This window comes from Cucurbita pepo, chromosome 6 (assembly GCF_057944985.1).
Source record: "Cucurbita pepo subsp. pepo isolate OVF chromosome 6, ASM5794498v1, whole genome shotgun sequence".
Lineage (NCBI taxonomy): Eukaryota > Viridiplantae > Streptophyta > Magnoliopsida > Cucurbitales > Cucurbitaceae > Cucurbita > Cucurbita pepo.
In genome coordinates this window covers 5732000-5742476 of record NC_141803.1, presented here as the reverse complement: position 1 = coordinate 5742476, position 10477 = coordinate 5732000, and the positions used below count along the sequence as shown (strand labels likewise).

At 35.3% G+C, this 10477-nt stretch overlaps 1 protein-coding gene and 1 long non-coding RNA gene across 2 annotated transcripts; one reads left to right on the top strand and one right to left on the bottom strand.

Moving 5' to 3' along the window:
• Positions 1-313: 313 nt before the first annotated feature.
• LOC111796816 (uncharacterized) lies at positions 314-4598 on the top strand. The gene is made up of 2 exons (XR_015421419.1): positions 314-3939; positions 4271-4598. It is a non-coding gene; the product is annotated as an uncharacterized LOC111796816 (long non-coding RNA).
• Positions 4599-5441: 843 nt separating this feature from the next.
• LOC111796814 (Alg9-like mannosyltransferase family) lies at positions 5442-10194 on the bottom strand. The gene is made up of 9 exons (XM_023679580.2): positions 9877-10194; positions 9617-9734; positions 9422-9526; positions 9040-9326; positions 7475-7756; positions 7178-7379; positions 6929-7080; positions 5935-6097; positions 5442-5854 (listed from the first exon to the last, which is right to left on the bottom strand). The coding sequence occupies exons 1-9, from the start codon at positions 10116-10118 to the stop codon at positions 5771-5773; spliced, it is 1635 nt and encodes a 544-aa protein (XP_023535348.1). The 5' UTR covers positions 10119-10194; the 3' UTR covers positions 5442-5770.
• Between the last annotated feature and the right edge of the window lie 283 nt (positions 10195-10477).

The following is a 10477-nucleotide window of genomic DNA, read 5'->3' as shown; positions in this document are numbered from 1 at the left end:
AATTGGTTCGTTCTAAAATCTCATCGTGACCATAAACACATATGAACTTCATACATACTTCGAACCATTTCCATCTCTCGTCAGCACGGGAATTTGTAATTAGCTCGTGTTTTTAACAAAATGTTGTGGAATCGCAATATTGTTACACGAACGAAGTCGAAACGTCTAGATACCGTCTCACTAGACCTCGATAACGGTCTACGAGCCACTCGGTTTGGTTCATAACGTTGTTGTTGTTAATATGTGCAAGAACATGGTGACTATATTTTTGATATCAAATCGGTTGTTGTTTAATGATCCAGGCCCATAGCAATGATGTTGGGCCTTCATTTTCAGTCTAACAGTTGCAAGCCACGATGCGCTATGGCTTGTCCACAGATTTCAGCCCCGCCTCTCTCGCAGTTCATGGCGAAATCCATGGCGGATCGTGCACTTCAGAGCTCTCTATAAAATCCAGGGTATGGTTCCGCCCTTCCAATCTCTTTTGTGCTTCGCCATCGTCTTCTTCTTCTGTTTCGACTTTTGATGTTTGATGATTGTGGCTGTGAATTCTTAGGGTTTCGTTTTTCTTTTCCATTTTTGCTTTGCTTCTTGAGATCGGTAACTTCATTTTCGCCCAATGATGGAAAAAACACTATCTATTGATCGGTTGCAGATGGCTCTGTTCGTCCTTAGCCTTTACTCATCTCCATATCCTCTTTCATTCAATCCATACATGAAATCGCACACACGTCACTGTTGGTAAAGGCTTTTGATGAACGAACGCCGTTTGCTTTAATACTGTGTATGATTCTGTTAAAGCTATGAGATCTGAGGGCTCAATTCTACTTCGTTCCCTTTGTTCTTGGTTTTGTTGTTCTAGGTTTTACGCATAAGAGAACATGGTATGAACAAAAATCTTACAAAATTGGAAAACAAAAACACTTTAATCTCAATCAATTACAATGAAATCATACGAATTTTGGTCAAATTCGAGTAGAAATTCATGATTCCCAATTGAAATTTTTGAATCTTCAGCGGAGTTCATGAATTTTATGATTTCCGGATAAAATATGTTTGTTTTTCCCGAGAATTGAGTATTTTTATTTATGTTTTCTTTATATTGAATAAATTATTTATTTAAAATTTTTATAATTAAAGAAAAAAACATTATCTTAAATAATTCTATCATAAAACCTCATCAGATAGGTTTTTAAATTTAGACTAAAAGAATCATTTTAATTTAATTTAATTTCTAAAGTTATTTCTTATTTTCAGGCTGACATTACATTCATAGGAAGTGAAAAAAAAAATGTTTTTACCAATAGCTCCTTTTTTACGATAACTTGAGGTGGTGAAGTTTGGAGAGAAGATCAAACCCTCCTTGTTCATCGTTAGTCAGCCTTCATTCTCCTTCACTGCCTCCGATCCTGACTGTTAGTAGGGGATTTTGATGAACCCCATTTCCTTTATTCCGTGTGTCATTCAGTTCAAGCTATCAGATCTGAGGGTTTCCTTTATTTGTGTGCTTATCTCTAACTATTTCACCTCAAATCTTTTTGGGTGTGCCTTAAATTTCATTTTTGGCTCCATGCATGGCCGCTTTCTTTAGTAATAAGCACTCTGATTCTTTGATCGTTCATGTTTTGTTTTTTGTTTTTGTGGGTCATGCTTAATATCCAGTTCTATCAAGATTTTCTTCTATTTATACGTTTTATGCAGTTGATTAGGATCTAGTATTATCTATTTGGGGTATTACGAATAATATTTGTACTGGGCTTTTTTATTATGAGGGGAATGCTGCTTAGGAAGCTAAATCTTATACGTCTAAACTCGTTTGTTTTTCATTTGTTTATATATTTGATATTAGTCTTTTTCTTCTTAGGGATTTATGCATCTGTTGTTTGAATCTGTTTCTAATTTCAAGATGGTATTTTTTGGATGAATTGCATGCTGTTGAATAAGAGCCCTAAATTCTGTGGATTAGTTTTCTTCTCCTGTTATTTGCTCTAAATTCTATGAAATGGTTTGTATCTTTATGTTTTAATTTTTTACATGTAAAAGGGATTGTGTTCTTATTAATAATACAAGTTCTAAATGATTCTCATTTGTAACAACTGTGATCTGGAATTTGCTTTGCTTGCTTTAGTATCCTGATTATTGATCTTAGTGTTCGTCTTTCTTCCCCTGTTTATCAGAAAACTGCACATGCCCACTGCCCAATCATGTAAAACTCGTTTCTAGAGGTATTAATCTGTGTAGAGGTAGTGATGAAAATCAATTTTTGGCTGAGGGGATCTTGTACACAGTCTCTGCTCTTAAAGTTGCACAGAATTTTTTTACTGTTTTTTTCTCAGCTTGCACGAGTTAGCTTTGAAGTGATGATTAGTCTAAATAATGGCTTGCTATTCGTTTTTTAATTCGAGTTGTTTTTTTAGAGGGATGTTAGATTGTAACCGCCCAAGCCCACCGCTAACAAATATTGTCCTCTTTGGGTTTTCTCTTTCGAAATTTTTAAAACGCCTCTGCTAGGGAGAGGTTTCTACACCCTTATATAGAATGCTTCGTTCCCCTCTCCAACAAATATGGAATGGAATCTCAAATGGATGATGAAAAGTCTAGGAACATTGAGTTTTGAAGTTCAAGGAGCAACTTATGAAATATTTTATTTTTGAGACTCAAAATACTTGCTTTGCTTTAAAAATTACATCTGCCCGATGATGGAATACTCCGATTGGAGCAGTTACTAATGATCTTTATTACTAGCCTTTGCCATTAACCAGCACATACATAATCTCTCTCTCTCTCTCTCTCTCTCTCTCTCTCTCTCTATATATATATATATATATATATATATATATATATCTACACACATATCCATCTATAATCCATCCATTTGCTTTGTTTGTTTCTTCTTTTCTTAATGAGTGGTTAAGGATGTGTAGAGGCTAGTAATGAATGAACAGTCTATCTAGAAATGATAAATAAATGAGATCTGAGGGCATCTTGAACTGTTGTTCTTGTCAGATTTTACATTAATCTATTTTTGAATTGTGTTTATCAATTAGAAACACTGTTTTAAAAATTATTCTAAACGACCTCGTAATGTTGTATTTTTAGTTTGATCTTGAAAGACAACTTCAATCAAACTAATCCATTTTCTTCAAGGGGGGCATACCTGATGTTAATTTCTTTCCTTTTTTTTGTTTAACTTCTATACATGTTGGTTTGTTTTAAAAAGTATTCTGGTGAAGAAAGCTATTTCGTTGATAGGAATGCTATTAGAGTATTATTAGGATAGTTTAGATATTAAATTAGTATGTTGATGATGATTAATATTGATAATGATTACGGAGTAGCCAAATATGAGATCCCACATCAGTTGGGGAAGAGAACGAAGCATTCTTTAGGGTGTGGAAACCTCTCCCTACCAGACGCGTTTTAAAAGAAAACTCGGGACGGAAAGCCCGTGGGGTCTTGGACCGTTACACAAAATATGCCTGATATCATTTAGAGCTTATAATTTCCTCTAGCATCTTAAAATTGCCCCTGCCCAATGATGGAAAAACTCGTGCTTTGGAGCAATTGCTTTGATTTCTAATGCTAGCTTTTGCCCTCAACCACTACTATCTCTTTCTCTCTCTCTCTCTCTCTCTCTGGAAACACACACATGCAAATACATATATATATATATATATATAAAGCCTTTTCCATTTCCATTCTTTTCTTTTATTGTGGTTGGAGATGAGTAGAGGCTAGTACGCAAATCAAATGCAAACATTGTCAATGAGGAGCTAAGCTATGAGATCTGAGGGCATTGTGCAAAACTGTCATCCCTTTTCCTTCTTAATGATGCACTTGAATTTTGATGCAATTTAACTTTAAGTTGACGCAGTTGTTTGCTTAGTGCTCTCCTGGTGATGGGAAAGCTTCATAGTTTCTAGCATCTGCCGAGCAGAGGTATGTCCAATGTCCTTATTTTGCATTCTGTGCCCTTTGGAGTCCTTGCATGGCCTGTTGTTGTTGTCTTTGCTCAAACCTTTGATGCTTGATTGTGGCTGTGAGTTCTTTGAGATCTTCTAAGGGTGTTTTCTTTTAGGCTAAATTATACAAATTACCCCTGAAATTTGAGGTAGAACTATAGTGGCTTAGCTCTTAAATTTTGCAATTTTTCGAAAGAAAATAGAGTTTTCCTTCTTACATTAACCGACGTCTGATATGATTCTATCTGTCATTGCCATTCAATCTGTCTGATAATTATTCGCCATACACGCCGATGCCAACCGTTCAGCCTCACCCATCGACATCCAGCCGTTAGCCATGCCGAACGCCCATTGTTGTGCTTCGGTTCATCGTCCATAGCCTTAGCACAATCAAGCACCTCCAACCAAGCAAACTGAAACAGTAACAAATCTCAACCGTTCTCTTAGAAGTTTTGATTAGGAATTAAGTTGAGTTTCCTTGTTAAAGTAAAATTAGTTGTTCTTCAGAAAATACACACGCACTTAATGTTTTACTTATGATTTATGTTTTATGCTTATGGTTTATGAATTATAAGCTTACATTTGGACTGTTTATGATTTATACTTTTATGCATACATTTGGACTATTTTGAAGCATATTATGATTTATGATTTTTTTTTTTTTTTTTTTTTTTAAAATTTCAGGATCTATCCTTTCTTCTAGAGGAATTTCTTTACTTTTATAGTAACTGATTGCTCGTGTTTATTTGCCTTCGGTTCTGTGGTAATGTTCTACTATGTTACGATATATTTTTCAAATTGAGCTTTTAAACACAATTCTTGCTTCTTGTTGTTTATATTGACGAAGAATGTGTTGTTTATTATAGATTAATGCGTGTTTGTTTGTGAACTTTTAATATTTTTTCTCGAATGTCTGAAACTAAAGAAATAATTTGTTAAAAAAAAATTAAATTATTAATTTCCATTTATATTTGACTTAAGAATCTTCAAATTTAAAGATAGAAACTAAGATGTATTTGTTTTACGAGTGAACTTAAATTATTTACAAAAATTAAAAATAATAATAAAAAAAAAAAAGTTGACCTACTTTGTAAATTTAGTCTTAATTTGGATTAAGTAAAATAATAATAATAATAATAATAATAATAATAATAATAATGCTCCTTATGAGTAACTTAAAAGGATGCCACGGTATTCTAATCACCGACACATTGTTTCAAGTCCACGGAAATTATGGCAAGCAAGACAAACTTGTCAAGTTTAATACCGACACATTGTTTCAAGTCCATGGAAACTATGGCAAGCAAGACAAGATTGGTAAAGTGCATCAATCAATCTACTACATTGACGAATCAACTAGGCCACAAATTCCTTAAACTTAAGTAATAAAACAGAGCGGATGACATTTAGAAATCCATTTTCCAAAAGAACTTGTAGAACTTTGGTGGATCCCTTAATTTAAGAGTTGGAAGTCTGGACTTGTTCAAGCAAATTGGGAAAGGATATGTAACTCCTTTAAAAATCTCGAGCCCTGAGATATCTCTTCCTTTAAAAATCTCGAGACCCGAGATATCTCTTTCCTACTGAGGCACGAAAACTCCCATCACAAAAGTAATGTTTTCTTTGTAACTTGGCCAACATGAATTGGATCCATATAACAACAACAATAAAGGTTGTGGCATGGGAATGTACAACTCGAAATCACTAGCATCCTCACAAAGTTTGTCTATGGAAAAAGAAAAGGCATCATCTATAGTTGAAAACCAATCTTCATGGAGAAAAAATGGTAAGGTGCCTGAGAATAACAGTCATTGGTTGGTTAAGACATATAAAACCACTGAAGATTGAAGATCACGGTCCACCTTGAAGTGAGCATGGAAGAACCTTTTATCCTGCATTCCACACAACACAACTCAAGTATCCCACAAGATTATTAAGTAATGGATAGCAAATACAATACAACACTTCTAACCTCCTTGAAAGAATGCGATTTCAGAAAGTCCTTCAGTGGTCTCTCTTCTGATTCAAACAATACAATGTGACTCGTTTCTGTCCAGTTTTTAGCAAATTCTGATGCGAAATCAAGTGGGTTCGTCAAGAAACGGTCTGACTCGACCGGGATTTCTTTCTCTTCGCTGCAAGATACATGGGGACATTTTAAGCATCACAGATGAACAATAGTTACAAGTACAAGGCTAACAGCAATTTAAGTTGTCAATCATCCCTGGCTCTCGTCTTTGTAATTGGACCTTAAGTTATGGAAGTTTCTAGGTATTGGTTCATATCACCTGACTTTCTCGATCACAATCAGCCAACCTCTCAAATCTACTATTAGATAAACGTGAAACAATTTAACTAAATGATATTCAAATGTGTTGAAATGATAAAGATGGAGAATCCACCTTTTTAGTAGCTGTGCTTATGGCTAAGGTTCTGATTTTTTTAAGCAAACATGCCTTTGGATGGGAATTTCCAAGACCCGGTCACTTACTCACTTATATCTCTCTCTGCTACTACTGAGTCTGCTACTACTGAGTCATGTTAGAATCTCCACCATGATATGATATTGTCCACTTTGAGCGTAAACTCTCGTGATTTTACTTCCCATAATGGCTCACACCAGTGGAGATGTATTCCTTATTTATAAACTCATGATCATTCTCTTAATTAGCCAACGTGGGACTCCCTCTCAACAATCCTCCCCTCGAACAAAATACACCGTACAATCTCCCTGAGGCCTATAGAACCCTCGAACAGCCCCCCTTGTGAAATCCACTTCTCTTTTGGCACTTGGAGCAACTTGTTTCCTCCTTTTTTGTATTCGTAGTTTATCTATCCTCGTTAACCAGTGAATGTATTTTTTGTGATTATTATCAAATAGGAACTTCTTTTGTATTCCATTTCATCATACCAATGAATGGTTTCTGAAAGAGAGAGAGAGAAAAAAAAAAAAAAGCTTTACACACCTTGGTGTGCAGTCTAGAAACCGCATTGGTAAGTTTCGGTGCAGAGTCGAATAGTATGGTGTCGAATGGCAGGGCATCAGAAAAAGGATGCTTTTGACTTTCTCAGACACGGCTTCTTTAGCCAGATGATTCATTACATCCTCTGTTCCTCTCTGCACAGTAGGTCTTCTGGTTAGATAATAGAGCAGAAGAAACAAAAACACAACCAACTTTGAATTTTTCTTTTTACTAATTAGCCAACATAGATACCTGATGAACCAAACTCATGTACAAACCCATTGGGATATTTGTAGCCAGCAAAAATATTACAGCCAACTTCATTTTCATAGGACGTTTACTGTGGACGTCTCGCGATTTTTCCCTTTTACCATTCGGAGAAGCAGGATATCTAAGGGCGGCTAACGAATAGCCCGAAAACATCAATGCTATTGGAAGAATGGGAAGGACAAACCTGTCAGTAACAAAGTTAAAAGAAAACGAACACATACTTCAAACCAATGCCAAATTGATATAGGTTGGGTGTTTTCAATAGTGTGAAAGAGATACCTGAATTCTTTATGGCCAAGTAGACTATGAACTCCTAGAACCCAGATGATAAGACCTGTGAGTTTCCATTTTTTTGAGGAAATGATGCCAGAAATGGAAAATGGAATGAAACTGAAGAGCATGGCAGTAAAGCCCTGGGTGAAGTACCAGTGCCATTTGTGAGTTCCATAAAAATCTCCACCAGAGGAAAGGACATTGAACTTCAGAAAATTAAGAGGGACAAATACCCAGGAGCCATACATTAATCTATCCAACAGAAATGTAATCCCAAGAACCAACGACCTGGTATAACAAATTTGAGGGATAAAGAGAGATTTAGATACTCTGAAATCTTAAGAGAGTTCAAGAAAACGAGTGCGAGAATCTCCTAAATATTCGACAGAGTGCCATGCAAATTAATCGACCCGAAACGGCATTTGGTCTATCCAGGAAAATAAATGGGGAGAACAATCATCTCATCGGTTTAGGAACGAATATAAAGGGGCAGCCAATAAAATCTCCATCCGCCATTCATACAACACCATTCTTATTAACTTACCTAAGATCTTTACAATGGTTTTGATCTTTCATTATAAACGTTTGAAATCATAGTCAAATTCCAAAACCAAAAACAAGTTTTTAAGAACTACATTTTGTTAAAAAATTATCAAATGCAGCCAAAGGAACCCACTAAAAAATACAAAAGAAAGGGCATGCATAAACACCGGTCAAACCCAACAAAAGGGGACTTAAAAGATCAGAACAGAAGGCTCCAACTGTTATCAATTAAAAATAATGAAAAACCACAAAATCCTGTATCAATGGATACTCAAAGGGAGACGGTGAATTATGCAATACTCAGTCTCCTCCCTTTGAACTTTTCTTAATCGATGCTATTATTACACTTACACATGGTAGAAGATCAGAGTGAACTATATGTGTAAATATAATGGCAAGAGGATATGATAGGAAAACAAAAAAAAAAAAAAACCTTGATTGGTCATGATTTATTACCACTGTTCACCGCTAACTTGGCAGATTTTTAACTTACTCCAACTTTCAAATTATTCAAGAGGTGAAAGTGAAAACAGGGTTATATTTCTTTTCAATCATGGGATTATCAAACTTCAGAAGTACTAGCTTAGTATGGAAATTTTCCTCTATAAATGATGAAGCGACACCAAGAAGAAAAAATGGTCTTGCAACACTTCCAGAAGTTGAATGTGCAACCATCAAAATTTATTCCAGACAGAAGGAAATCAAAAGGTTGGCTTTGTATCAACATATATCCTAACTTGGCCACCTAAATTCACATCCCTAGGTTTTTCCTTGATTAATTTCATCAATTTGCACCCATTAGATAAAACACCGCTCAATTTTATAGACATGATTTGAATGATTAACCAATGATAACAACTTTTGTTCTATAACTGCTTGACATCTTGGTTTTTACATCACTAATTCTAAAAATGAAGTTCAAAGAAAATGATAGTAAAGACAGGGAAAAAAGCCATACCTATTCAAGAACCAAGAACAAGAAGTTAAACATGTTATAAGTTATAATAATTAGGAGATTTGGTACATACCCAATAGGAGCAGCCTCTAAGAAAATAAACCTTAGTCGATCACGTGCTGAAAACAGCTCAAGCATACCAACATACAGCCAAGTAATCGCACTAGTTGGGCGAACAGCACACGATAATGCTGCCATAAACAAAGCCATCTTCCTCCAAACCTTAGAAAATCTAGTGGGAGCAACTCTTATACAAGGCCAATAATACAAGCTGACAAGTGTAAGAACGGTCTCTAAGCTGTTCGATAGAGTTCGATTGAAGCAGAAGAACATAAACCAGTTTGTGAGCTGGGAAAACAGCTGAAGTAGAGTTAAGTATATTTTGTCTATCAATCACAATGTATTTCTCTTCTTTCAAGATTATAAATATATGTCATCCACCAACAGAAGGATACAGCCCATTTTGCAACATAATCACCAAAGAGGGCAGAGGAGAGTTTGTAAAAGTAAAAATCACCAACAGCGGAGAATATGGATTCCAATAGCCTGGGAGCTTTAATCTATAAAGCATGGTAAAGAAAATTTCACAATTCAATTTGCCACAGCCAATCAAACAGGTTTACTAGATCATACATAGTTGAATAATTTACCATGAACAATGGAGTATCAAGGCCGAGTATAGCAAGTAATTTATAAAGACAAGCAAACGGCAAAGGATGGAAGTAGCTACGAATTCCCCTCTTCCATTCCCATGTCAGATGACCATACCTACAAAATGGATACTCATCATTGAATTATAGCTTCGTCAAGCTATTTCATCAAGAAATTACAGCCCAGAAATCAGGAAAATTAGAAGCGGAAAGGAGATTAGTAACAAGGAGAGGAGGATCACAAGAAGGAGAAACGTTACCCGAAGGCGATGCGGTGGGCAACTTCAAGGGCTTGCCAGTGTTCATCTGGATTGAAATAAGTCTGCAATAAAAGCGCATTTGCGAACCGAAATGCCAAGCAGAGCACAAAGAGCTTGTTAGTAGAACAGAAATCATCATAGGTTTGAGATTTGGGTTTCTCGGATGGAAGAAATTCCGGCGAGTCGTCGATTCCGCCGGAATTTGATGCTGCGACTGAAGATCTTTGCCTTATCTGAACCATTCTCCGATCTGAGATTTTCGGAGTTTGAGAAGCAGTTCGGTCTTCTGTGCTCAAAACTCTCACAAATATTCTTAATTTTTTTTTTAAATTTACTTTTTAAATTTTAATATTTCAAATATATATTTATATGAACGTTCGTAGATTTCGAAAAATATAAATATAAATTTTTAAATTTCAAGGGTTTTTTTTTTTTAAGTTCGAGATATTTTCAAAATAGTAACGGTAACAATTAAAACATTAAGGTAAAAACACTTTATATTATCCTAAGTTTAAGAAAATGAAATATTATTATCCTATGCACGTGTCATGGTCTGTACTAGCAATATTGTCGTTAATAGTACATGGGTGTCTTGCTTTTA